The 26,736-nt window shown below is 46.8% G+C and overlaps 2 protein-coding genes across 2 annotated transcripts in view; both read left to right on the forward strand.

The window, feature by feature from the left end:
• LOC310798121 (NLR family CARD domain-containing protein 3-like) overlaps positions 1 to 26,736 on the forward strand; it is a gene marked incomplete at both ends in the record, with an annotated part of 221,013 nt that overhangs the window by 1,400 nt on the left and 192,877 nt on the right. The window contains one exon of the mRNA XM_083660610.1: positions 2,542 to 2,718. Coding sequence (XP_083516736.1) covers positions 2,542 to 2,718 — 177 coding nt within the window. The remainder of the gene's footprint in view (positions 1 to 2,541; positions 2,719 to 26,736) is intronic.
• LOC310790970 (ribonuclease inhibitor-like) overlaps positions 3,723 to 26,736 on the forward strand; it is a gene marked incomplete at both ends in the record, with an annotated part of 59,560 nt that continues 36,546 nt past the window's right edge. Inside the window, 4 exons of the mRNA XM_083652688.1 lie at positions 3,723 to 3,970; positions 7,030 to 7,206; positions 14,832 to 15,008; positions 17,086 to 17,265. Of these exons, the coding sequence (XP_083508814.1) occupies positions 3,723 to 3,970; positions 7,030 to 7,206; positions 14,832 to 15,008; positions 17,086 to 17,265 (782 nt within the window). The remainder of the gene's footprint in view (positions 3,971 to 7,029; positions 7,207 to 14,831; positions 15,009 to 17,085; positions 17,266 to 26,736) is intronic.

A 26,736-nucleotide genomic window follows, 5' to 3' on the forward strand; every position in this document is an offset into this window, starting at 1 on the left:
GGACACAGGGTTTGTATTATCACAGGAGGACAGAGGGGATGCGGGGTTTGTATTATCACAGGAGGACAGAGGGGACACAGGGTTTGTATTATCACAGGAGGACAGAGGGGATGCGGGGTTTGTATTATCACAGGAGGACAGAAGGGACACAGGGTTTGTATTATTACAGGAGGACAGAGGGGATGCGGGGTTTGTATTATCACAGGAGGACAGAGGGGACACAGGGTTTGTATTATCACAGGTGGACAGAGGGGACACAGGGTTTGTATTATCACAGGTGGACAGAGGGGACGCAGGGTTTGTATTATCACAGGAGGACAGAGGGGATGCGGGGTTTGTATTATCACAGGTGGACAGAGGGGACACAGGGTTTGTATTATCACAGGAGGACAGAGGGGATGTGGGGTTTGTATTATCACAGGTGGACAGAGGGGATGCGGGGTTTGTATTATCACAGGAGGAGGACAGAGGGGACACGGGGTTTGTATTATCACAGGAGGACAGAGGGGATGCGGGGTTTGTATTATCACAGGAGGACAGAGGGGATGCAGGGTTTGTATTATCACAGGAGGACAGAGGGGACGCAGGGTTTGTATTATCACAGGAGGACAGAGGGGATGCGGGGTTTGTATTATCACAGGAGGAGGACAGAGGGGACACGGGGTTTGTATTATCACAGGAGGACAGAGGGGACACATGGTTTGTATTATCATAGGAGGGGGACAGAGGGGACGCAGGGTTTGGATTATCACAGGAGGGGGACAGAGGGGACGCAGGGTTTGTATTATCACAGGAGGACAGAGGGGACGCAGGGTTTGTATTATCACAGGAGGACAGAGGCGACGCATGGTTTGTATTATCACAGGGGGACAGAGGGGACGCAGGGTTTGGATTATCACAGGAGGACAGAGGGGATGCGGGGTTTGTATTATCACAGGAGGGGGACAGAGGGGACGCAGGGTTTGGATTATCACAGGAGGACAGAGGGGATGCGGGGTTTGGATTATCACAGGGGGACAGAGGGGACGCAGGGTTTGGATTATCACAGGAGGACAGAGGGGATGCGGGGTTTGTATTATCACAGGAAGACAGAGTGTTGCTGTTGGGGTCCTCCACCACAGGGGGAGTGGATGAGGCCTCTCTGGACTCTGTCAGAGGAAAGAGACTCTACAGACTCTGTGTGAAAATAGTCAACAGAGACAGGCTGAGCAGCAGGCCGACACCCCGTGGAGGACCAGCCTCAGGGTGGGGTCGGAGGTCAAGCCTGCATGGACCACACTGTATAAGGGGCCGTTGCCAAAATAGTCCGGGGACTTACAGTGGAGGGTACTACATGGGGCACTGCCAGTCAATGCTTTTGTCTCTGTGGTGAACTCTGATGTGAACAGTGGCTGTACTTTCTGTGGGGTGAGAGAGACAATATGTCACTGCTTCAGAGACTGTGTGAGGCTCAGGCCTCTCTTCAGCATGCTGACTTCTTTCTTTACTTTTCTTGCTGCTGTTTTGACTTTTTCTGTCTTTATTAGGATGGCGCGTATTGTAAATGTCTTGCTGGGGCAGCAAAGATGGCGTTGTACCTTAGCAGGAAGAGGAAAATAGATGCAGACGTCCAAGTAGGCCTTGTAGTCTTGTTGAAGGCTCTGGTTAGGGTGAGAGTAACCATAGACTTTGAGAACTACAAAAGGATGCAGGACATGGGAGTGTTTCAGAGCAGGTGGTGTCTGGGGGAAGCTGTGTGCAGGCTGGAGGGAGGAGAGCTGCTTTTTAACACAGCTGGGATGAGGAGGACTTGACAATGTGTATGATTGTCCATGACTGATGTGTTTTGTTTTGATTGGTGTTGTTTTGTTGAGTTTTTTGGGGGGTTTGCATTGGTTCTGATTTTGTGTTTTGTGAAACTTGTTTGTCCTCTGCCATGATATACATGTAAAGGTTTCATTAAAGGCTTGTTAAAACTCAAACTCTCCTGCCCTCTGCTGGTGAGTAATCACACTGAGGAAAGACAGAGATCTGGGTCGTGCCCTTTGGTTAAAAAAGTAAACAAAAATAAAACTGGTAAATAGAAATGTGTTTAGCACGGGGAATTGACGGGCCTGAAATTTTGATTACAGGGACACAAACATCTTTTTGCAAGTAGGCTACAATGTCCAAGTTTAGCTCTGTGTGTTGAGCTGAGTGATGCCACTCTTTCAAGTGGAAGTTTGTTCCACCAGCCACAAATTTACATTCTCATCTCTTTTTTATTTGTTTCTGCTGATGTATTTTATAGTGAAGAAAAGCCTCCACTCACTAACTCACTCTTCAGTCTCTGCTTGTTTATTGAAGCAGCAGCATGTTGTCATTCATATGAATGAGTGCTGGTTTGTCCTTGTTATGTCTTTTTGAACTTGGCTTCAGCTGCTTTCAGTTGACTTTACCATTTTAGAAACATGTATATTTAAAACCTCCACAGCTCTGAGTGGATTATGAAACATGCTTTCAACCAGGTTTTCTATACAGGAATGTTTTATTTCATATCTACATGTTTTATTCTTTATTCAGATTGAGGAACTGCAGCTTGTCAGACAGCAGCTGTGCTTCTCTGGCCTCAGCTCTGAAGTCCAACCCCTCCTCACATCTGAGAGAGCTGGACCTGACGTGGAACACGCTGGAGGAGTCAGCAGTGAAGCTGCTGTCTGATCTTCTGGAGAGTCCACACTGCAGCCTGGAGACTCTGAGGTCAGATAGGGTTGATTTCACCTGTGTGTGTGTGTGTGTGTGTGTGTGTGCGTGCTTGTGTGTGTGTGTGTGTGTGTGCGTGTGCGTGCGTGCTTGTGTGCTTGTGTGTGTGTGTGTGTGTGTGCGTGTGCGTGTGCGTGCGTGCTTCTGTGTGTGTGTGTGTGTGTGTGTGTGCGTGCTTCTGTGTGTGTGTGTGCTTGTGTGTGTGTGTGTGTGTGTGTGTGTGCGTGCGTGCTTCTGTGTGTGTGTGTGTGTGTGTGCGTGTGGTGCGTGCGTGCGTGTGTGCTTGTGTGTGTGTGTGTGTGCTGTGGTTGACTTAGTGTTTTGGGGGCCTAAGGTGAACACAGGCATGATGGGGTCCTGCACATCCGTTGTTCTCCCCTGGTACCTGAAGCCTCATCCATGCTTTTATTCTTTGAACATAATTAGATGTTATGGGTCTGTTCCAAACTGCCTGTCTCTATCACTTTCTTTTTCTATGGTGAATTTGAAAAGTATAACAGACCAACAAATACATGCAAATGCAAATGTAGGTTGAAATTGCTGGCATACATTTTTTTCAGCTTTCATGCTATGTTGTTGCGGGTACATGCTTTAATCCTTTCCAGGCTCTCTCTCTCTCTCTCTCTCTCTCTCTCTCTCTCTCTCTCTCTCTCTCTCTCTCTCTCTCTCTCTCTCTCTCTCTCTCTCTCTCTCTCTCCTACTCTCCTGCTTGATTTCTTCTGGGGAGGTTATCATTGGATCCCACAAAGTGTTCTGTATTCACCAAGGGAGGACTTTGGTCAAGGGCTAATACACCTGCCCAGTAGAACAGCAGCTTATAGGCTCCAGTGGATCCAGAAATGACTTGATGTGAAAGGCTGGGCGGTATGGAGGCAGGTTGCAGAGACACTCTTAAAACAGGTGGAGGTCTGGACTTGTCACTTTTCTTTGTGAATCCTAACACACTGTCACTCAATGATGTTGCACCCTTTTATAGAGGTCTGCTAAGAGTATGATGACTGATGAAGGTGCTGAGAGCGGCACCTCTCAGCTCGGTAGAGTGGCTGCTGGAGGAGCCTCTGGTTTTTGGGGCGAGGCTGGACATCACCACAGCAGCCACACCAGGACTTTGTGGGACCCTAAAGGCAGCCAAGGTGGTTACCCTGGGGCACCTGGTGGGCCTTGCAGGGAAAGACATCATTGAGGCCGGGGCGGTGGCTGAGCGGCTGGGCGTGAGATCCATGCGAGTGGCTGGACTGATGCTTGGTCGGTACAGGAGTGCCCTGACTGCAGAGGACTGGAAGCTGTTGCAGGAGGGGGACAGAGGGGACACGGGGTTTGTATTATCACAGGAGGACAGAGGGGACACGGGGTTTGTATTATCACAGGAGGACAGAGGGGACACAGGGTTTGTATTATCACAGGAGGACAGAGGGACACAGGGTTTGTATTATCACAGGAGGACAGAGGGGACACAGGGTTTGTATTATCACAGGAGGACAGAGGGACACAGGGTTTGTATTATCACAGGAGGACAGAGGGGACACAGGGTTTGGATTATCACAGGAGGACAGAGGGGATGCAGGGTTTGGATTATCACAGGAGGGGGACAGAGGGGACGCAGGGTTTGTATTATCACAGGATTCTCTGGATTCTGGCATAGGAAAAAGACTACAGACTCTGTGTGAAAATAGTCAACAGAGACAGGCTGAGCAGCAGGCCGACACCCTGTGGAGGACCAGCCTGGGGGTGGGGTCGGAGGTCAAGCCTGCATGGACCACACTGTATAAGGGGCCGTTGCCAAAATAGTCCGGGGACTTACAGTCGAGGGTACTACATGGGGCACTGCCACTCAATGCTTTAGTCTCTGTGGTGAACTCTCATGTGAACAGTGGCTGACCTTTCTGTGGGGTGAGTGAGACAATATGTCACTGCTTCAGAGACTGTGTGAGGCTTAGGCCTCTCTTCAACGTGCTGACTTCTTTCTTTACTTTTCTTGCTGCTGTTTTGACTTTTTCTGTCTTTATTTTCAGTTTCCAGTGTAGCAAGAGCAAACAGAGGATGGGGCATATTGTAAATGTCTTGTTGGGGCAGCAAAGATGGCTGTGTGTCTTAGCAGGAAGAGGAAATAGATGCAGACGTCCAAGTAGGCCTTGTAGTCTTGTTAAAGGCTCTGGTTAGGGTGAGAGTAACCATAAGGCTCGTTTGAGTTGACTGCCGCCTCGCCTGGAAAGCAGACGAGAGCAGGCGAGCACAGTCAGGCGAGGCGTCAACAAGTCGAACACCCCCGCAGCACACTCGCTGCTGCTTTTCTTCTTCTACAGTTTTGTTTAAAGGTCCCAATTCGTGCAGCTGTAACCTCTTAAAAACGTGTGTCTCTGGTCCATAAAACATGATTCTGGATTAATCTGTCGAAAATATAGCAAACCCGTTTGTTGTGACGGAGTTCTCACTTCCTCATCTGGTCGCTTCCCAAAACGGCCTGTTTCTATAATATATTCAGAACTAACAGTTCCCATTGGCCGCTGAGGGAGAGCCCGCCCCAGGCTCCCAGCGGCCAATCAGATTAGCGTCTGTGGACCAGCACGCTAGGTTGCGAGTTATCGTTAACTTAACTGTACTACGCTAAAGAGGACATCTCAAAATGCCTAGACTTACCGAATGCACCTCTGCAGTTGCTGGATCACGTACAGTTGGCGTCGCACCAGCTAGAAGTGTTAATTTTGTGGCTATAGACTAAATGGTGCAGGTAGCTTGTGTGAGAGGGACCCGCGCAGTATGCAGGAGGAAGCTAGTGACGTCGATATTCTCTCCAGATTCCTCTCTGGGCAAACGACGCGTTTGGGGGTGTGGCTTGGAGGAGACTGCAGGGGGACGCTGTATAGGGACAAATCCAACTGTGGCAGTTCTGAGCGTGTGACCACTCATTACAGGGAGGGCTGACAGCAGTATATATGCATTTACAAGTAAAAACAGCTTTTGCACGGAATGGGACCTTTAACAGCGGTTTGTTAACAGATTAAAACATGCATTAGCGCCACCCACACTCACTGCTCAAATGACACAGCCCTTCAGATTCCTTATTTTTATTTTTATGTAGGCATTACAGTTGGTATTTCTGTAAAATATGGAGTGACAGCTTGGAATAGATATAGAATTGAAGTTTCTACACTTCACTGTGGGTTTGTGATGCACCTGTGTTGAACCAATGGGCGCTCAGCTTGATGCGTTTCTCGTCATCCTCTGTCATCCGCAGTCGGGCGCAGTTGGTGGGGAGCAACTGTGGCCGCCTCGCTCCAAATCTGCGCCCGCCTCGCTCTCACGAGAGTCACGTGACTCACGCAGTCGGGCAGGACGGAGCAAGTCGGACAACTTTCTAACCATCATGCAACGGGGCAAGCAAGGCGCTGGTCGAATCTGTGCAGAATTTGCTCATCTCAAACGAGCCTATAGACTTTGAGAACTACAAAAGGATGCAGGACATGGGAGTGTTTCAGAGGAGGTGGTGTCTGGGGGAAGCTGTGTGCAGGCTGGAGGGAGGAGAGCTGGGATGAGGAGGGCTTGACAGTGTGTATGATTGTCCATGACTGATCTGTTTTGTTTTGATTGGTGTTGTTTTGTTGATTTTTTTGGGGGGGTTGCATTGGTTCTGATTTTGTGTTTTGTGAAACTTGTTTGTCCTCTGCCATGATGTACATGTCGTAGGTAGAGTTTTCATTAAAGGTTTGATAAAACTCAAACTCTCCTGCCCCCTGCTGGTGAGTAATCACACAGAGGAAAGACAGAGATCTGTGTCGTGCCCTTTGGTTAAAAAAATAAATATAAATAAAACTGGTAAATAGAAACGTGTTTGGCACGGGGAATTGACGGCCCTGAAACTCTGATTACAGGGTCACAAAATATTTTTGCAAGTAGGCTACAATGTCCAAGTTTAGTTCTGTGTGTTGAGCTGAGTGATGCCACTCTTTCAAGTGGAAGTTTGTTCCACCAGCCACAAATGTACATTCTCATCTTTTTTTATTTGTTTCTGCAGATTTATTTTATAGTGAAGAAAAGCCTCCACTCACTAACTCACTCTTCAGTCTCAGCTTGTTTATTGAAGCAGCAGCATGTTGTCATTAATATGAATGAGTGCTGGTTTGTCCTTGTTATGTCTTTTTGAACCTGGCAGCCTGTTGGCTTCAGCTGCTTTCAGTTGACTTCACCATTTTAGAAACATGTATATTTAAAACCTCCACAGCTCTGAGTGGATTATGAAACATGGTTTCAATCAGCTTTTCTATACAGGAATGTTTTGTTTTATATCTACGTGTTTTATTCTTTATTCAGATTGTGGAGCTGTGACTTGTCAGAGAGCAGCTGTGCTTCTCTGGCCTCAGCTCTGAAGTCCAACCCCTCCTCCCATCTGAGAGAGCTGGACCTGAGTTGGAACACGGTGGAGGATTCAGCAGTGAAGCATCTGTCTGATCTTCTGGAGAGTCCACACTGCAGACTGAAGACTCTGAGGTCAGATAGTGTGTGTGTGTGTGTGAGAGAGAGAGAGAGATTGTGGTTGCCAACTAGGCACTTTTGTAACTAACGGTCTCCCAGCATCTGACTGCATTATTAGTGTGTATGTCCTTTGTACTATGTATTTATGTGGACATAAATAAATCGTGTGTGTGTGTTTTGGGGGCCTAAGGTGAACACAGGCATGATGGGGTCCTGCACATCCGTTGTTCTCCGCTGGTACCTGAAGCCTCATCATGCTTTTATTTGTTTGACCATAATTAGATGTTATGGGTCTGTTCCAAACTGCCTGTCTCTATCACTTTCTTTTTCTATGGTGAATTTGAAAAGTATACCGTACGAAATAGCTGCATAAATGTTTTTCAGCGTTGCATTGTTTTTCAGCGTTGCATGCTTTAATTCTCCCCCCCCAGATGCAGACAGAGACTCAGAGACGTGAGCCATGATTTAAACAAATGTTTTACTTTAAGGAAAACTTAGATGGAGCCTTAATACAGGTTACACTGAGAATGTGCAGTCTTTCGGTCCAAAACGAGCAGAGGCTCCGATGGCAGTCCAGATGGTGCAGTGACTTAGCTGTGGCAGTCCAGATGGTGTTGTGCCTTAGCTGTGACAGTCCAGATGGTGCAGTGACTTAGCTGTGGCAGTCCAGATGGTGCAGTGACTTAGCTGTGGCAGTCCAGATGGTGCAGTGACTTAGCTGTGGCAGTCCAGATGGTGTTGTGGCTTAGCTGTGGCAGTCCAGATGGTGCAGTGACTTAGCTGTGACAGTCCAGATGGTGCTGTGGCTTAGCTGTGGCAGTCCAGATGGTGCAGTGACTTAGCTGTGGCAGTCTATATGGTGCAGTGACTTAGCTGTGGCAGTCCAGATGGTGCAGTGACTTAGCTGTGGCAGTCCAGATGGTGCTGTGGCTCAGCTGTGACAGTCCAGGTGGAGCTGTGGCTCGGCTCTGAGAGATGTAGCATAAAATAATAGTTGTCCTTGCAAAAAGGTTCCGAATTTCTTGGCAGGCGTTCGTACTGACCATACGGTACTACAAGCAGACACTGAATGGAGGTCCCGCCAGATATTTAAAGGCTTCCAGCTGATGAGGACCCAGCTGATGGCAATCCTCCTGATTGGCCACACCCACACCTCCTGGAGCAGCTCACAGCTCCAACCTAATAGACCTGCACAGATAGAGCATTAAAGGCACAAGGAGGGCAGACCTGCCCAGTTGCCATGACACCTGCTTGATGTTTGCCAGACCCAGGGGGTCGGCCCTACAGGAGGCTTTGTCTGTCGGTCTGTCGGTCTGTCCCTCTTTTCCTCCCCAGCCATTCAGGAACGCTTCAGATTTCAACCACCAGCGGCAACAGAGCAGGTCTGGACTTGCTACCATTTGAACCAGCAGTGAATGGGGACACTAACAAACATTGAATTACCTTTAATTCAACTGGTTTTAACCTGTGCCGTGTAACTGTACAGGATCTGTACTTGTTGTAATTGTGGTGCCTAGTTTGGTTCATTATTGGCCATTAGATCATATTAGATCATACTTATTTATTTATGGAATAGTTAAAAGAAAGACATGTCTAAATGTGGTCATTAACTACAGTACATTAGAGGGCAATAGAGGGCCCACAACACCTGAAGGTAATTTGTATAAATATCACCTACAGCCAACTGATTAATGAGATGGCAATCAATAGTATGACAGCAATTGATCATATTTACACAACCATAAACCCACAACACACTTGTAACATTCATGAGTTGAAAATGTTTTAGCCACTCAAATTGCATTGGGAAGCTGCGTCGGGCAGGTCAGGTGAGCAAGTAAAATCAATGAGGGTCTAATCAACAAGGGACAGGTGAATGTAATCAGACTGGAAGGTTTGCTGGTCTAGCCTATACACAAATCTACAACCAAATACCCCTATACACCCCCACCATGCTGTATTCCCATTTAATTCCAACAAAATGTTAATACGGCCTAAAATGATTTATACTTTTAACTTATAAAGTGGTTTCTTGTAGGTGTGTTGGTCTCAAAAACATGTAGATCAAAGGTGGAGGGAGAATTGTACACTACATAAACTGGAAGGAGAAACTCCATAGACATACACAACACAACAGCCAACAACGGCAAATCTACAACCAAATACCCCTATACACAAAATGCCACACACAAAATGCCTAAAATGATTTATACTTTTAACTGATAAAGTGGTTTGTAGGTGTGTTGCCTACTAGGAATTTGTTCCTTCTGGGTCTGGCAGAACCAGGTCTCCTGGTCTTGTTTCTGGGGAGGTTATCACTGGATCCCACAAAGTCTTCTGTATTTACCAAGGGAGGAGGTTGGCCAAGAGCTAATACACCTGTCCAGTAGAACAGCAGCTTTTAGACTCCAGTGGATCCAGAAATTACTTGATGTGAAAGGCTGGGCGGTATGGAGGCAGGTTGCAGAGACACTCTTAAAACAGGTGGAGGTCTGGACTTGTCACTTTTCTTTGTGAATCCTAACACACTGTCACTCAATGATGTTGCACCCTTTTATAGAGGTCTGCTAAGAGTATGATGACTGATGAAGGTGCTGAGAGTGACACCTCTCAGCTAGGTGGAGTGGCTGCTGGAGGAGCCTCTGGTTTTTGGGGCGAGGCTGGACATCACCACAGCAGCCACACCAGGACTTTCTGGGGCCCTAAAGGCAGCCAAGGTGGTTACCCTGGGGCACCTGGTGGGCCTTGCAGGGAAAGACATCATTGAGGCCGGGGCGGTGGCTGAGCGGCTGGGCGTGAGATCGATGCGAGTGGCTGGGCTGATGCTTGGTCAGTACAGGAGCGCCCTGACTGTAGAGGACTGGAAGCTGTTGCAGGAGGGGGACAGAGGGGACGCGGGGTTTGTATTATCACAGGAGGACAGAGGGGACACAGGGTTTGTATTATCACAGTAGGACAAAGGGGACACAGGGTTTGTATTATCACAGGAGGGGGACAGAGGGGACACAGGGTTTGCATTATCACAGGCGGAGGACAGAGGGGACATGGGGTTTGTATTATCACAGGAGGAGGACAGAGGGGACACAGGGTTTGTATTATCACAGGAGGACAGAGGGGACGCGGAGGTGGATTATCACAGGAGGACAGAGGGGACACAGGGTTTGTATTATCGCAGGAGGACAGAGGGGACACAGGGTTTGTATTATCACAGGAGGACAGAGGGGACACAGGGTTTGTATTATCACAGGAGGAGGACAGAGGGGACACTGGGTTTGTATTATCACAGTAGGAGGACAGAGGGGACACAGGGTTTGTATTATCACAGGAGGACAGAGGGGACACGGGGTTTGTATTATCACAGTAGGAGTACAGAGGGGACACGGGGTTTGTATTATCACAGGAGGACAGAGGGGACACAGGGTTTGTATTATCACAGGAGGAGGACAGAGGGGACACTGGGTTTGTATTATCACAGTAGGAGGACAGAGGGGACACAGGGTTTGTATTATCACAGGAGGAGGACAGAGGGGACACTGGGTTTGTATTATCACAGTAGGAGGACAGAGGGGACACAGGGTTTGTATTATGACAGGAGGAGGACAGAGGGGACACGGGGTTTGTATTATCACAGTAGGAGTACAGAGGGGACACGGGGTTTGTATTATCACAGGAGGACAGAGGGGACACAGGGTTTGTATTATCACAGGAGGAGGACAGAGGGGACACTGGGTTTGTATTATCACAGTAGGAGGACAGAGGGGACGCAGGGTTTGTATTATCACAGGACGACAGAGGGGACACAGGGTTTGTATTATCACAGGAGGACAGAGGGGACACAGTGTATTATCACAGGAGGGGGACCAAGGGGACACAGGGTTTGTATTATCACATGAGGACAGAGGGACACAGGGTTTGTATTATCACAGGAGGGGGACCGAGGGGACACAGGGTTTGTATTATCACAGGAGGACAGAGGGACACAGGGTTTGTATTATCACAGGAGGACAGAGGGGACACAGGGTTTGTATTATCACAGGAGGACAGAGGGACACAGGGTTTGTATTATCACAGGAGGACAGAGGGACACAGGGTTTGTATTATCACAGGAGGACAGAGGGGACACAGGGTTTGTATTATCACAGGAGGACAGAGGGACACAGGGTTTGTATTATCACAGGAGGACAGAGGGGACACAGGGTTTGTATTATCACAGGAGGACAGAGGGACACAGGGTTTGTATTATCACATGAGGACAGAGGGGACACAGGGTTTGTATTATCACAGGAGGACAGAGGGACACAGGGTTTGTATTATCACAGGAGGACAGAGGGACACAGGGTTTGTATTATCACAGGAGGACAGAGGGGACACAGGGTTTGTATTATCACAGGAGGACAGAGTGTTAACTGTTGGGGTCCTCCACCACAGGGGGAGTGGTTGAGGCCTATCTGGACTCTGTCAGAGGAAAGAGACTCTACAGACTCTGTGTGAAAATAGTCAACAGAGACAGGCTGAGCAGCAGGCCGACACCCCGTGGAGGACCAGCCTCAGGGTGGGGTCGGAGTTCCAGCCTGCATGGACCACACTTTATAAGGGGCCGTTGCCAAAATAGGCCGGGGACTTACAGTCGAGGGTACTACATGGGCCACTGCCAGTCAATGCTTTTGTCTCTGTGGTGAACTCTGATGTGAACAGTGGCTGTCCTTTCTGTGGGGTGAGAGAGACAATATGTCACTGCTTCAGAGACTGTGTGAGGCTCAGGCCTCTCTTCAACATGCTGACTTCTTTCTTTACTTTTCTTGCTGCTGTTTTTACTCTTTCTGTCTTTATTTTCAGTTTCCAGTGTAGCAAGAGCAAACAGAGGATGGGGCATATTGTAAATGTCTTGTTGGGGCAGCAAAGATGGCTGTGTACCTTAGCAGGAAGAGGAAAATAGATGCAGAAGTCGAAGTAGGCCTTGTAGTCTTGTTGAAGGCTCTGGTTAGGGTGAGAGTAACCATAGACTTTGAGGACTACAAAAGGATGCAGGACATGGGTGTGTTTCAGAGCAGGTGGTGTCTGGGGGAAGCTGTGTGCAGGCTGGAGGGAGGAGAGCTGCTTTTTAACACACAGCTGGGATGAGGAGGGCTTGACAGTGTGTATGATTGTCCATGACTGATGTGTTTTGTTTTGATTGGTGTTGTTTTGTTGAGTTTTTTGGGGGGGTTGCATTGGTTCTGATTTTGTGTTTTGTGAAACTTGTTTGTCCTCTCCCATGATGTACATGTCTTAGGTAGAGGTCATTGAGTGCCAATGACGTTGATCGGCGTCAAATGCGTTTTTTGACGGTGGGACGTGGATCAAAGCCTCATGCATCTCCTGTAAAAATATTGTAGCTATTGAAGGTGTATAACCTATTTTACAGACCCATTAGGTGGCGACAGTGCTCTCCAGATTAGAGAAAGGTCAGGAAAACAGCAGGAAAAAGCCGTGATGAAAGAGAAACCGATGCATGCTGCAGCCAGAGCCATATAGATTGCTCTGGCTGGAGCTAACGTTAGCTGCGAACAGCAGTCAATCCGCTCCCACAACTCAGCCCCTCTGTCTCTGCTGCATAGTTTCTCCACACGATTAGCCGCCAGAAAAGCAGCACCCGATGCCAAAGGGCCAAACCATTCTCAGCAGTCCGGTTTGGCTTTTCGGTGTCGCGCTGGGAGCCGGCGCACAAAAACGGAGCGCTCCGAAAATAGACGCTGGTGTGTGTTAGGCTGTGTGTTAGTGTGGGGAGGAGTTTGCAGCTGAGGGGGGGGAGAGGGGGGTGGGGCACGCAGGGCACCACACAACTACACCACGTCACTACATCAGAAAATATTAGCTTCAGAGTCAGTGAATGTGCTTGAAATGCTTCATTTGACAAAAGGCTGATTATCTCAGCTTCTAATTTGAAACGTCTGTTTTTGGTGAAAACAACCTATCTTCTCCGGCTGATAACTAAAGAACGGAAAATGGTATCAATAAACTTTTTTTTTGCTGATGATACAATAGAGTCTCCTCGTTCTTTGTGCGTGTTCGGTGTTTACATAGTAATATCACACAATATTCTGTGGGCCTCGAGAAATCACTGAAAACGCTCTAAAACTCTGGCACTGGGAGCGTCCGTTCTCCAAAAGTGGCTGGCACTCAATGAGTTAAAGGCTTGTTAAAGCAGAATTTCAGTTTTTTACACCACGGTCCTCATTTCCAGCTTATGATGTTTTACTCACCCAAATACGTTTGGCTTCATTCGGATGCCCACGGAAGATTTTGAGCTCGGAGTAGTATCCTCAAACAGGCTATAATGGGAGCAAACGGGGCAAGGTGCATTCGCTCTGTAAATAACACTTTTTCTGTTACATCGCGGTTCACACGGTTGTTAATATAATTATGAGAACATGAAATAGATATCTAATTAGTGCCGAGTGCTCTGTTTGCTGTCCGGGTGCCCCGGATGTGCTTGGGAAGAAGCAGTGAGAAGCGCTTCTGTTTGGTTACAGTAGAAGAAGAGAAACCACAGAAGAAGTACCTAAGCACTGTAAGCCCATCCGGGGCAGATCAGAGTTGACTCACTCTCTGTTGTGTTGTTGTTAGCTTAGCTTCTAGCTTGGCATAGATATCTGATGTCAAGATTATGGACGCTTCAATTCCATTACCGCTCGTGTGGAATCAGGCCACATATCGACAACAACAAACAGCAGCGGGAGATGTTATCTATGTGATGGACACCCGGACAGCAAACATAGCGGGCTGTCGGCACTCGGCAGCAGAGGACGGTTAGTTATATATCTATTTCATGTTCTCATAATTATATTAACCGTGTGAACCGCGATGTGACAGAAAAAGTGTTATTTACAGAGCGCATGCACCTTGCCCCGTTTGCTCCCATTATAGCCTGTTTGAGGATACTACTCCGAGCTCAAAATCTTCCGTGGGCATCCGAATGAAGCCAAACGTATTTGGGTGAGTAAAACATCATATTTTAAGCTGGAAATGAGGACCGTGGTGTAAAAAAATGAAATTCTCCTTTAAAACTCAAACTCTCCTGCCCTCTGCTGGTGAGTAATCACACTGAGGAAAGACAGAGATCTGTGTCATGCCCTTTGGTTAAAAATAAATATAAATAAAACTGGTAAGTAGAAACGTGTTTGGCACAGGGAATTGACGGCCCTGAAACTCTGATTACAGGGACACAAACATATTTTTGCAAGTAGGCTACAATGTCCAAGTTTAGCTCTGTGTGTTGAGCTGAGTGATGCCACTCTTTCAAGTGGAAGTTTGTTCCACCAGCCACAAATTTACATTTTCATCTTTTTTCATTTGTTTCTGCCGATTTATTTTATAGTGAAGAAAAGCCTCCACTCACTAACTCACTCTTCAGTCTCTGCTTGTTTATTGAAGCAGCAGCATGTTGTCATTCATATTAATGAGTGCTGGTTTGTCCTTGTTATGTCTTTTTGAACCTGGCAGCCTGTTGGCTTCAGCTGCTTTCAGTTGACTTAACCATTTTAGAAACATGTATATTTAAAACCTCCACAGCTCTGAGTGGATTATGAAACATGGTTTCAAGCAGCTTTTCTATACAGGAATGTTTTATTTTATATCTACATGTTTTATTCTTGATTCAGATTGGAGGGCTGCAGCTTGTCAGAGAGCAGCTGTGCTTCTCTGGCCTCAGCTCTGAAGTCCAACCCCTCCTCCCATCTGAGAGAGCTGAACCTGAGTGACAACAAGCTGGAGGAGTCAGCAGTGAAGCACCTGTGTGATCTTCTGGAGAGTCCACACTGCAGACTGGAGACTCTGAGGTCAGATGGGGTTCATTGTTTGTGTGTGTGTGTGTGTGTGTGTGTGTGTGTGTGTGTGTGTGTGTGTGTGTGTGTGTGTGTGTGTGTGTGTGTGTGTGTGTGTGTGTGTGTGTGTGTGTGTGTGTGTGTGTGTGTGTGTGTGTGTGTGTGTGCGCCAACTAGGCACTTTTGTAACTGTCTCACTGCATTATTAGTGTTTATGTCCTTTGTACTCTGTATTTATGTGGACATAAATAAATAATTTGTGTGTGTGTGTGTGTTTATGTGCGTGTGTTTTGGGGGCCTAAGGTGAACACAGGCATGATGGGGTCCTGCACATCCGTTGTTCTCCCCTGGTACCTGAAGCCTCATCATGCTTTTATTTGTTTGAACATAATTAGATGTTATGGGTCTGTTCCAAACTGCCTGTCTATCACTTTCATTTTTCTATGGTGAATTTGAAAAGTATAAGAGACCAACAAATACATGCAAATATAGGTTGAAATCGCTGCATAAATGTTTTTCAGCGTTCATGCTACGTTGTTGCATGCTTTAATTCTCTCTTTCATGCTACGTTGTTGCATGCTTTAACTCTCTCTCTCTCTCTGATGCAGACAGAGACTCAGAGTCGATGATGATTTAAACAAATGCTTTACTTTACTGAGAATGTGCAGTCTTTAGGTCCAAAATGAGCAGAGGCTCCGATGGCAGTCCAGATGGTGCTGTGGCTTAGCTGTGACAGTCCAGATGTTGCTGTGGCTCAGCTGTGGCAGTCCAGATGGTGCTGTGGCTCAGCTGTGGCAGTCCAGATGGTGCTGTGGCTCAGCTGTGGCAGTCCAGATGGTGCAGTGACTTAGCTGTGGCAGTCCAGATGGTGCAGTGACTTAGCTGTGGCAGTCCAGATGGTGCTGTGGCTCAGCTGTGGCAGTCCAGATGGTGCAGTGACTTAGCTGTGGCAGTCCAGATGGTGCAGTGACTTAGCTGTGCAGTCCAGATGGTGCAGTGACTTAGCTGTGGCAGTCCAGATGGTGCTGTGGCTCAGCTGTGGCAGTCCAGATGGTGTAGTGACTTAGCTGTGGCAGTCCAGATGGTGCAGTGACTTAGCTGTGGCAGTCCAGAATCCAGATGGTGTTGTGGTTCGGCTGTGGCAGTCCAGGTGGAGCTGTGGTAAGTCCAGGTGGAGCTGTGGCTCGGCTCTGAGAGATGAAGCATAAAGTAATAGTTGTCCTTGCAAAAAGGTTCAGAATTTCTTATACGGTACTACAAGCAGACACTGAATGGAGGTCCCGCCAGATATTTAAAGGCCTCCAGCTGATGAGGACCCAGCTGACGGCAATCCTCCTGATTGGCCACACCCACACCTCCTGGAGCAGCTCACAGCTCCAGCCTACTAGACCTGCACAGATAGAGCATTAAAGGCACAAGGATGGCAGACCTGCCCAGTTGCCATGACACCTGCTTGATGTTTTCTGGGGAGGTTCTCACTGGATCACACAAAGTCTTCTGTATGTACCAAGGGAGGAGGTTGGCCAAGAGCTAATACACCTGCCCAATAGAACAGCAGCTTTTAGACTCCAGTGGATCCAGAAATGACTTGATGTGAAAGGCTGGGCGGTATGGAGGCAGGTTGCAGAGACACTCTTAAAACAGGTGGGAGGGCTGGGTCTGGGCTTGTCACTTTTATTTGTGAATCCTAACACACTGTCACTCAATGATGTTGCACCCTTTTATAGAGGTCTGCTAAGAGTATGATGACTGATGAAGGTGCTGAGAGCGACACCTCTCAGCTCGGTGGAGTGGCTGCTGGAGGAGCCTCTGGTTTTTGGGGCGAGGCTGGACATCACCACAGTAGCCACGCCAGGACTTTCTGGGACCCTAAAGGCAGCATGTTGTCATTCATATTAATGAGTGCTGGTTTGTCCTTTTTATGTCTTTTTGAACCTGGCAGCCTGTTGGCTTCAGCTGCTTTCAGTTGACTTCACCATTTTAGAAACATGTAACCTCCACAGCTCTGAGTGGATTATGAAACATGGTTTCAACCAGGTTTTCTACACAGGAATGTTTTATTTGATATCTACATGTTTTATTCTTTATTCAGATTGGAGTACTGCAGCTTGTCAGAGAGCAGCTTTGCTTCTCTGGCCTCAGCTCTGAAGTCCAACCCCTCCTCCCATCTGAGAGAGCTGAACCTGAGTCAGAACTACAAGCTGGAGGAGTCAGCAGTGAAGCATCTGTGTGATCTTCTGGAGAGTCCACACTGCAGCCTGGAGACTCTGAGGTCAGATAGGGTTCATTTCACCTGTCTGTGTGTGTGTGTGTGTGTGTGTGTGTGTGTGTGTGTGTGTGTGTGTGTGTGTGTGTGTGTGTGTGTGTGTGTGTGTGTGTGTGTGTGTGTGTGGACTCAGGGCCTGTCTGATTCTCAAGTGAACAAGCTTTATAGGTGGCATTTCTAGGTAAGAAGTTGTAATTAGGCTGTCTGAAACCAGTTTGATACATACGTTCACTGAATTTGCAACCTTTCTAGGTACCTGGTTATGGATAATTTTCGAGGAACCATACCATGCACACTTTGGTGGGTTAGGGTATCCCATGATACCTTGCGACTCTTACAACCGACGAAGAAGAACCAAGCAAGCCCAGCGAGCCCCTAATGGCGATGCCCACAAAGCCGACCGCATCAGAAAAAAGTGAAACAATTGTTGGCTAAATAACAAACATATTTCACTTTCTTTTCGTTTTTATTCTAGAATAGTCAATAACGTCAACCTTTACTTAAATTTAGTGCAGTCAGATGTTTGTAGAGTGTCAGGAAAGTCACTTTTGAACAATAGTAGGAAGCATCTTACCTGACGGTGTTCTGGACAGCAGCCACTAGGTTGCTAATATAACTAACGTTAGAGAACTCGCTCCGCCCGCCCCAAAGCAGGACTACACAGCCAGGAGGATAGCAGCATTGTAAACCTTCAAGTGTAAGTGGAGTTCGTTTTAACTGTGCTTTATTAAATGATAAGCTGTCATTACTTCCCATTTGTAGCGTTTGTAACATTTTCGTTCGCTGGGTTTTACGCTTTTAATTTGAAGGCGGAAAGGGGAAATGGTGTATTCGTAGATTGAGTTAGGCTCGTTTGAGATGAGCAAATTCTGCGCAGATTCGACCAGCGCCTTGCTTGCCCCGTTGCATGATGGTTAGAAAAGTTGTCCGACTTGCCCCGCCTGCCCGACTGCGTGAGCCACAGGACTCTCGTGAGAGCGAGGCGGGCGCAGATTTGGAGCGAGGCGCCGCAGTTGCTCCCCACCAACTGCGCCCGACTGCGGATGACAGAGGATGACGAGAAACGCATCAAGCTGAGCGCCCATTGGTTCAACACAGGTGCATCACAAACCCACAGTGAAGTGTAGAAACTTCAATTTTATATCTATTCCAAGCTGTCACTCCATATTTTACATAAATACCACCTGTAATGCGTACATAAAAATAAAAATAAGGAATCTGAAGGGCTGTGTCATTTGAGCAGTGAGTGTGGGTGGCGCTAATGCATGTTTTAATTTGTTTACAAACCGCTGTTGAACAAAACTGTAGAAGAAGAAAAGCAGCAGTCAGTGGCGTGCCTGACCAAGTTGGTGCCCTAGGCAAGATTTTTGCTGGTGCCCTTCCCCCCCCCCAAGAAAATATAATAAAAATTATATCGCAGCTAATTCCACCACTGCACTGCAGGCTCAGAATCGCCCCCAGTCGCGCTGGAAGTACTTTTAGGTAGGAGGTGCTGTAAGGAAGGGACTCTCGGTGCTGCCCGCAAGAAAATTTGACGTTTTTTGGACTTTCATCCATATTTAGGAGAATATTTAATTTTAAATTAACATTAGGATTATACTGTTGTGATGTCATTATTCAGTATCTTCTCCTTTTCTCACTCACTTTCATGTAAGCACCTGCTCTCCCTTTAGTCGTTTTACGCTACAACAGACTGCAACACAGGCATAAACACTGAACTTATTATTATTATTATTATGGAAAACCAGATTATGATGAAAATCAAACACTTTTGAAGAGAGAGCGTATGAAATAAGATTAGAGCTGGGAAGCACAAACTGTTTTTTAACACATTGACTGCCAGCCGTTTTTTTCTTGCTGTAGGTAGCTTCTGCCAAGCCGTTTTTTGAGGATTGTGGCTCATTTTACAAGCGCCGAGGATTATTTTCTGCTTGGAGTTTGTGAACATACAATATCTCAAAAGTACTAATAGAATGTGTACTTTCTCTGTCTAAAAGAGTTAGTTTGTAGAGTTAGTAGTTATGTAAGCATTATCAGTTGAATACAGCATGGTTTTAGCATGAGAAAAAATATTCAGAGATAAACGGCTTTTTGTGAAATTCGATAGAGCTGTCACTTTAACCATTCATTTTTGGCTCTCTCTCTCTCTCTCTCTCCCTCCCCCTCTCGCTCTCTCTCTCTCTCTCTCTCTCTCCCTTCCCCTCGCTCTCCCTCCCTCTCTCTCTCTCTCTCTCTCTCTCTCCCTCCCTCTCGCTCTCCCTCCCTCTCTCTCTCTCTCCCTCCCTCTCGGGAGGGAGACGCACTAGGTTTAATCCTAGTGAGAGGGGGAGAGGGAGAGAGAGAGAGAGAGAGAGAGGGAGGGAGGGAGAGAGCGAGAGCGAGAGAGAGAGAGAGAGAGAGAGGGAGAGAGCGAGAGGCAGAGTTGCTTCTTCAACTCCTCCCTCTTCTTGGCTGCCGCGGCCGTCACAGTCTCAGTGCTTTTGCTGCTCTCCTGTGCCTGTCTGCAGGCTGCTGTTTGAGGAAGTCGGCATGGACTCGCTCGCTTCTTGGGAGTTTTGGTTGAGAGAAGCTTTTGCGATTCTGGTCATATTTATGCTGCGTGTTTCAAAGTGTGTTCCACCTGTAATGTATTATGTAAATTTGCAATCCCGCATCGCCAGCAATCAGTGCGAAAACGAGAGCGTTTTCCCCCAACCATTTTCATGAGAATGTAATACTGTAAAATCGCCTCGCCATTTCCTTGCTCCCTTTTTCTTTGATTTCGCTCGTCTGGGGGAGCACTGTCAACACTTAGTGGGTCGGTAAAATAGATTATACACATTCAATACCTCCAATAATTGTACAGGAGACGTAAAAGGGATTGATCAACGCCCCACCGTCAAAAAAAAAAAAAACTATTTTTTTGACGTATCCATACGTCGCTGGCAGTCAAGCGCTGGATTTTTTTTGACGTATGCATACGTCGCTGGCAGTTAACGTGTTAATGCATTTTGTTGGTGGTATAAACACAAGACAGCCAAATCCAACAATCCAATTTCGAAAATCCCATTTCTTGCCACCAGGGGGTGCTGCAGCACCCTCAGCACCCACCTTCCAGCTCCCTGGCCTTCCCCCACTCTGGGGGAAAGCTCCGAGCAGGTAGAAGGGGGCGCGGCCGCGCAGGGGGTGGGTTGGTATGGATTAGGGACCATAGTGAAAGTGCTGCAGCCCAGGCAGCCAGAAAGCCAGAATTGGAAAAATGATTTACATTACATTACATTACATTACGTCATTTGGCAGACGCTTTTATCCAAAGCGACTTACAATAACACATTTTTTGTCTGCAATAGAACAATCAACTATGGAGCACAGTCTATGACAACTACAGCTTCTGAAGGAACAGTGGTACAAGTTTAGGTTAGTGGTACGAGGTTGGTTAGGTTTTTTTTTTTTTTTTTTTTTTTTTTATATAAGGAAAGAGAGAGACAAGCTTAGATCAAGAAGGGCCCAGATGGAGCCTGAAAAGGTGTGTCTTTAGTCTTTTCCGAAAGATCGGCAGTGATTCAGCAGTCCTGACCGAAGGTGGAAGCTCGTTCCACCATTGAGGTGCCAGGGACGAGAAGAGTCGAGATCGGGATGAGTGACTTTTGAGCCCCCGTAGCGAAGGAGGGGCGAGGCGACCTGCACTGGTGGAGGAGCGAAGGGAGCGGTGAGAGGTTTGGAACCTGACCATGGATTGCAGGTACCGGGGAGCTGTCTGGTGTACTGACCTGTAGGCCAGTACCAGTGTCTTGAATTTGATGCGGGCCGAGATGGGAAGCCAGTGGAGCTCCTGGAAGAGGGGAGTGACGTGAGAGAATTTGGGTTGGTTGAATATCAGACGGGCTGCAGCGTTCTGAATGAGCTGAAGCGGTCGGATGTCGGTGGCAGGTAGGCCGGCCAGAAGCACGTTGCAGTAGTCCAGGCGGGAGGAGACAAGAGACTGGACCAGGAGTTGAGTCGCTTCTCTTGTGAGAAAGGGACGGATTTTGCGGATGTTGTAGAGAGAGAACCTACAGGAGCGCGCTGTAGCAGCTATGTTGGCAGAGCAAGACAGCTGGTTGTCAAGGATCACCCCGAGGTTCTTGGCTGTTTGGGAGGGGAGTACAGTGGTGTTGTCAATGGAGATGGAGAGATCTGCAAGAGGGCAGTCTTTTCCTGGGAGGAAGAGTAGCTCGGTCTTACCAAGGTTGAGCTTGAGGTGGTGGGCAGACATCCAGTCGCCAATGTCTTTGAGGCATGCAGAGATGCGAGCCTCGATTTGAGTGTCAGAGGGGGGGAAAGAAAGGAAAAGCTGGGTGTCATCAGCATAGCAGTGATAAGAAAAGCCATGAGAAGAGATCACATAGGCAAGAGATCTGACATAGAGAAGGAAAAGTAAGGGGCCCAGGACTGAGCCCTGGGGGACACCGGTGGTAAGAGGACAGGATCTGGAGAGGGACCCTCTCCATGAGACCTGGTATGAGTAGGGATTGGTATCGAGTTTCGATACTTACTTGGCACCGAAATGGAAACATCGATACTAAGGGGTATCGAAGCCTTCCTTGTCAATCGATACCAATTTTCGATACCAAATTTTTTTTCATCTCTGTCACATTAGGGGGAGCGTCATTGAGCCAATAAGCATGCAACATGCTTGCACACCAGGCTCTATCAACGCTGGTGATTGGCTGTCGTGTAGAGGGTATGCCGGAAAAGTAACGCCCACTTTAGACAGCCCGGTTGATTTGAGAAAAGCACACGTGAAAAGAAAATGGTGCGAAAAAAATCACAGGTATGGCTGCATTTTGTGAAGCTGGATGCTAGTACCGTGCGTTGCAATATATGCGACAAGAAGATTTCAAGCAAGTCAGGCAACACGACAAATATGCTCAAGCATTTGACCGTGCATGGCATTAATATCCGCGCAGAAAGTTGCACGGTGTTTGAATGCAGAAGGGGTCCAGCGTCTCCGTCTTGTCAGAACGAACCAACAACAGCAACACCGTCTCCGAGTCCGGCTTCCACTTCCACATACTCGTCTGAAGACGGTGAGTGAATCTTGATACGCCTGAGATTTTAGCAGGTAACTTAACGTAGCACATGGTTGTAGGCAGCTTGTAGCGTCCTGCTAAGGGCTAGGTTGTAGCTAATGCTAGGCTACTCTTAATACCGTAGACACAGTGTGATAAACTGCGACCCATGTAACGTTACACACTGTAGTGTAACACTACTGTAGCTTTCATTTATGGGCCATAAGCTAACCATAGCTATCTACCGTTAAATCAAAAGCTGAAATGCTTTAAGACTGACAGTAATCCTGTCTTTCAGCCCAAGATACAGCTACCTAGCAACCTAGCTAAGGTTATCAGTTCAGCTATATTTTTTCTTTCTCTCTCTTCACATTAGCCTCTTCTCCTGTCCAGCCTGATGCTGGGGATAGCATTCCAGGGGGGGTGAATCCCTTCACCCTGGCTGAGAAAGGAAAAATGACAACAGAAAAGCGAGATGAGTGCCACAGGGCAGTCACCACCTTTATTGTCAAAGGTTTGATGCCCTTTTCTTTAATGGAGGCACCATGGTGGAGGTGAGTAATAATCTGTAAAGGGTGTTGTAACTTAAATGTAATTGGCCAATATAGCCTAGATAAACATTTAGCCTAGATGTTTTATTTTTAACCGTTATAGGCAATAATAAAATACAACCATGTTATTGTTGATAAGTTGTGTTATTCTGATGTCAATTACAGAGAGATGATAAGAACCTTGAACCCAAAGTATCAGCCCCCCGGCAGAGACATGCTGGCAGACACACTAATCCCAGCATGGTATGCGGTGGAGAAAGATAACATCAAGACAGAGTTGCAGAGCGTGAGCGAGGTGGCTGTGACTGCTGATGGCTGGACCAGTGTGGCGCTGGACCACTACCTGACCGTCACAATCCACTATGTGAAAGATGGCACCCTGAAGGAGAAAGTCCTGCATACAAGGGCAGTGTACACATCGCAGACAGGAGAAGTGGTAGCAGAGGAGATCGGGGATATTCTGGATGAATTTGGTATAAAGAATAAAGTAGCTGCCATCACTGTAGACAATGCATCAAATATGGACGTGGCAGTAAAAAGGATGAGCATTATAAAAATTGGCTGCTTTGCTCACACTATGAATATTGCTGCTCAAAAGCTGTACACTATCCCCGCTGTCTCAAAGTGGGCAGGAAGAATCAGAGCAAACATGGTCTGGTTGAAGAGGTCCAGCATGGCTAAAACGGTCCTAAAAGAGAAACAGGGGGTTCTCAGTAAGTATGAAATCAAAATAGACTACAGTTAGTGCAACATTCCTTGACCTTGGCTAAATCATTTAGTAAATAACTATCACTGCAAATGGACAGCCAGTTTGACTTGATTTTGCCGATAGACCAAAATTGACAGTGTATTGTCCTCTGATACACACACTCAAGGACAAGTAGCCCAGGCCAGTTAGGCACACAATAGTAGAAACATGTAGATAGATAGGTTCTTTATTGAATGATCGCTGAGGGAAATGAATGGGTTACTTAGAGAGGCTCACATCACCAACAACACAGACTATTTTCCTCTCTCTCTCTAGGCCTTCCTAACCATGCAATCCTCCTGGATGTGAAGACCAGGTGGAATAGCCTGTTCCTGATGGTGGAACGGTTCCTTGAGCAGTTCCCTGCCATCCAGGCAGCCTCTATGGACCCTCGGCTAAAGAGACCAATGGAGAAGGACAGGTATTGTAGTAGGGAAGGATGAACATTGATATATATTGATATTATTCCTTTATCAATGTGAAGTTGTGAGCTATTGTGCACACTGCACACATAAGACTGTAGTCTAGCTAATAAAACATTTTGTATATTTTTCAGACTGGAGAGAGTTTCTGATGAGGACTTCAGCAAAGCAGAACAGTTTGTCAAAGTGATGAGTATACTTTATACTTCAACCCTCTGCATCTCTGCTGAAAAGAATGCAACTCTGGGTCAGATCCTGCCCATCCTGGGGAAACTCGAGCGCCACTTCACAGTCACTGCTGAGGACCCCCCCTTTACACAGACCATCAAGGAGAAGGTCTGGGGTGACCTCTCAAAACGATACCAAGTGTGTAGCTTTAGCTTAATCCTATTGATTTCTCTGTTTTTGTCATTAGGTCACGCAGAGGCCTGATTAGTACTACTATTTTTTCTCTTGCAGGATGAGCGTGTCAGACAGTTCTTGGAGGAGGGCACAGCCTTGGATCCAAGATTCAAGATGAAGGTGGCAGCCACAGAGGCGGTGTGGACCAGACTAGAGGAGGAGCTGATGAGAAGGAATACGACCTCACAACAGGTGTTTATTGTTATTTTGGTAATGTTTTTACTTGTCTTCCATTGTAGATCAGATCAGTGTATATTAGTGACTCCCATAATCTATTGAATACAGAATGAAGGTGAAATGACCCAGGCCCAGCAGACGGAACCGGAGGCAGAGACCGCTGGTGACCGTGATGACTCATCTGATGAAGACAGTGCAGCTCCTGCTGCATTAGCAACCCTGGTAAATATACAGACACCCTGTTTTTTCCTGCTTCATTTACAGAAGAAAAGTAACTTCTTTGTATCTACCCAGATTGTCTTATTCTTTCCTTTTTTCTTTTTCTGTTTATAGAAGCGGCGAAAGCTCTCACCCCTTGAGGATCTATTTGCTGAGGAGGACATGGCACTTGCAGTCGGAACAGGGGACACTACTGTCAGCATCGGAGAGAGGGTTCGCAAAGAGTTGGAGCTCTACAGAGCTCTACGCTCTACCCTAACATCAGTGCGTCCAGTGACCTGGTGGTGGAACAAGAAGGACACTCTGCCAATGCTTTCAGACTTGGCAACAAGGTATCTCTGTGTGCAAGCATCATCCACACCCTCAGAGCGTACATTTTCTACTGCTGGGGACACCATCAGCGAGGAGCGGTCTCGTCTGTTGCCTGAGAAAGCAGACATGCTCATTTTCCTGAAGAAGAACTGTTGAGTCAAGCCTAAGATGTGAATGCCTTAGTATGCAACAGTGAGCAATGAGCATTAAACACTGACTAACTTACTTGCAATGGTCCATTTCACTGAAAAACACTTGCACTGATTTTTATTTATTTCCTGTGTTTGTACTCAAATGTTTTTGTTGGTGCAGTTACAGACCAGTTCAAGTTGTGTTAAATACACTAAGTAAATACACTATTTTCTTTATGCTGTAAACATCAGCCAGGAGCAGAGCAAGCTTGTCTGTTGCCTGCCTGAGAAAACAGACAGACATGCTGATTTTCCTGAAGAACTGTTGTCAAGCCTAAGATGTGAATGCCTTAGTACTATGCAACAGTGAGCATTAAACACTGACTAACTTTTGCACTGAAAACCATTTGCAGAAATTTTACATTTATTTTTTTATACATTTATTAGCTGTGTTTCTACTCAAATGTTTTTGTTGGTGCAGTTAAGAAGACAGAGTTCAAGTTGTGTTAAATACACTAGGTTTATTTTCTTTATTATGTGAACATCAGCCAAAAGCAGGCTTGTCTGTTGCCTACCTGAGAAAACAGACATGTTGATTTTTCTGAACTGTGTTGAGTCAAGCCTTGCCTTGTCTCTTAGTATGAAGCAACTTCTGAAGCAAAACAAAAGTTTTTGCCCTGAAAACTATTTGCACTATTTTATTTATATATTCTATTATTTCATTTGTTTGTATTAAGAACTTCAAGTTCTTAGTTAAATACAGTAGACTTGATTCTTCTGTTCTCCAACTGTCATTTAAAACTGCGTTCAAAAAAATAAAACAAATTTATTTGTATCGTAATTTCAATGTGTAATGTAGTTTTCTTTTTTTAAATGGATTTAAAAAAAAAAAGGTATCGAAAAAAGTATCGTTCAGGAACCGGTATCGAAATCAAAGTATCGAAACGGTATCGGTATCGAAAAATTTTGAACGATACCCATCCCTAGGTATGAGCGGTTAGCGAGGTAAGAAGCAAACCAGGAGAGTGCAGAGCCTGAAATGCTGAGGTCAGACAGAGTGGAAAGAAGGATTTGGTGGTTGACTGTATCGAAGGCAGCAGACAGGTCAAGGAGGACAAGAACAGAAGAGAGGGATGAGGCCTTAGCAGTGTGAAGGGCCTCTGTGACAGCAAGAAGAGCTGTCTCAGTGGAGTGAGAGGCCTTGAAACCGGACTGCAGAGAGTCCAGGAGGTCATTTTGGGAGAGATAGAGAGAAAGTTGTTCGGACGCTGCTCGTTCGAGGGTTTTGGAAAGGAATGAGAGAAGAGAGACAGGTCTGTAGTTGTGAATAGCAGTAGGGTCAAGGGAGGGTTTCTTAAGCAGAGGCTTGACTCTTGCAGTCTTTAGAGCAGGGGGGACAAGACCAGAGGACAGAGAGGAGTTAATGAAGGTAGTGAGGAAGGGAGATATGTTAGGTGAGATGGTTTGGAGGAGAGAGGAAGGGAT

Source organism: Poromitra crassiceps (assembly GCF_964638095.1).
Source record: "Poromitra crassiceps genome assembly, chromosome: 2".
Lineage (NCBI taxonomy): Eukaryota > Metazoa > Chordata > Actinopteri > Beryciformes > Melamphaidae > Poromitra > Poromitra crassiceps.